Consider the following 1,652-nt stretch of genomic DNA (forward strand, 5'->3'; position numbering starts at 1 on the left):
TTCCCTGGAAGGAAAGCCGCTATAAAATAATAGCCAAGTGCCATCGCATCTTAAGGGGCTTCCATTTCTCCAGCTCAGTCCACTGGAACCGTAGTGGGTTTTGTTTTTTTTTTTGTTTTGTTTTTGTTTCTTCCCTTTCCACTGGGCCCTTTGAACACAATGAATGGATGGATTTAGAAGCCTGTCAGTGATTGCCATGAGACTGTTTAATACGGTGACTCTTCTGTAGACCCCAGAGAATGCCTTCCCCGTCTTATTTTAGCCAAAACAACTGGTTCCATGCCTTCCTCACAGTGACAATGGATGTGGTTGTCACTGTGACTAGCTTAAGTAGAGTGCTACAGAGGGTAAGCTAAGTGAATGCCTTGAAAGTGTTATCCACTGGTCATATGGTCAACTTCTTTCAGTATTATTTATCGTTGCACTTGATTCAGTTCTCTGAGGCGCTGGAGCGTTTGCACACCTCACCTGCCTTGGCCAGCCTGTTCGGTGACCATGGCAGCACAGATCTAACAGACTCCTTAGAAGCACTTTTTTTTTTAATGCGTTGAATTCCTTAAAAAGAATGCCAATTAAGTTTCATTACGTGTCATTGATTTATCCCAGTACCTCAGTGTTCATTCCTCTACCTGCATACTTTCTTGAGAGAAATAGCTGTGTGGATGTCTTTGCTTTCCCACTGAGTATACACTACTGAGTACATGTAGGAGTTTTATGTTTACCGTATGAGTCTTGAAACACTACAGACATTTTGAATATCAGTCATGATGGCAATTTCTGTATACAAGAGCCTTAAATGGAACATTGTTTTGAGATCAAATTCCCCACCCTCACAAAAGTGGCCACGTTGCAATAAAAATTGTGGCATATTACAGAACGTTGCCTTGTTTTCCTTGGAAATTTTGCAAATTGTCATGTGAAATTTTGGGATAAACAGTGATTAAGCTCTGCACTGGTATTTCAGATTTTCTTTTCTTTAATATTAACACTCGTGTCTTTTTTTCCAGATTGTTGAATTTCTTTGGTTTAAAAATATCTTAAGATCACTTATATACAATCATTAAAAGAGTGGTACTTATATAAATATGTTTATTTATTTCTTTATGTTAAATATGGAGATTAGATTTTTTTTTTTTTTTTGCACTTTGGCATACTCCAGTATCTTATTTGTTCTTTAGATAAATTAGGATATTAATTCACAGTTACATTACTAAATAATTTCTTTGTAGAAGTAGGATGTTTTTATTACTTGATCATGATGAAAATAATTTGTAAAATGTCATTCAGAGGTTCTGATGTTTAGGAATGTTCATTTCAGCTACGATTCCTTATTATCTTTTCCAAATTGAATTGAAAAAAAAAATTGATGTAGCAGTCTTAAACATTAGTAACAGGATTTGGCTGTGGTCCAGAGCGTCTCCTTATAGAGAATTTGATCTGCTCAGTGTGCGCACTTTGCTATTAGCCAGAGCTATTTATGGCAAACACATGCTTTTGTATCTTGTCATAGTCATCCACAGATGGCAGAACTGGACTTGTTTCCACCGGTATGCAAGACAGGCGTGCTAGTGAGCAGTCATTTGTGGCTCTGAACTTCAGTGCTTTTATCAGAATATAGAAAATGAAAATACCCTTTTTTAAAATGTGTGGAA

General features: G+C 36.8%; 1 protein-coding gene across 2 annotated transcripts in view; it reads left to right on the plus strand.

Moving 5' to 3' along the window:
- Cfl2 (cofilin 2) overlaps positions 1 to 950 on the plus strand; it is a 3,135-nt gene extending 2,185 nt beyond the window's left edge. Inside the window, exon 4 of one of the 2 annotated variants that reach the window (XR_013044293.1) lies at positions 1 to 877. This exon is cut by the window's left edge and continues 88 nt beyond it. Coding sequence is in view for 1 of the 2 variants with exons in the window: in XM_076550661.1 (XP_076406776.1) it covers positions 1 to 25 (25 nt within the window). In the remaining variant the exon portion in view is untranslated. The other variant, XM_076550661.1, reaches the window with a different exon arrangement.
- The last annotated feature ends 702 nt before the right edge of the window (positions 951 to 1,652 follow it).

The sequence above is a fragment of the Peromyscus maniculatus genome, chromosome 14 (assembly GCF_049852395.1).
Source record: "Peromyscus maniculatus bairdii isolate BWxNUB_F1_BW_parent chromosome 14, HU_Pman_BW_mat_3.1, whole genome shotgun sequence".
NCBI lineage: Eukaryota > Metazoa > Chordata > Mammalia > Rodentia > Cricetidae > Peromyscus > Peromyscus maniculatus.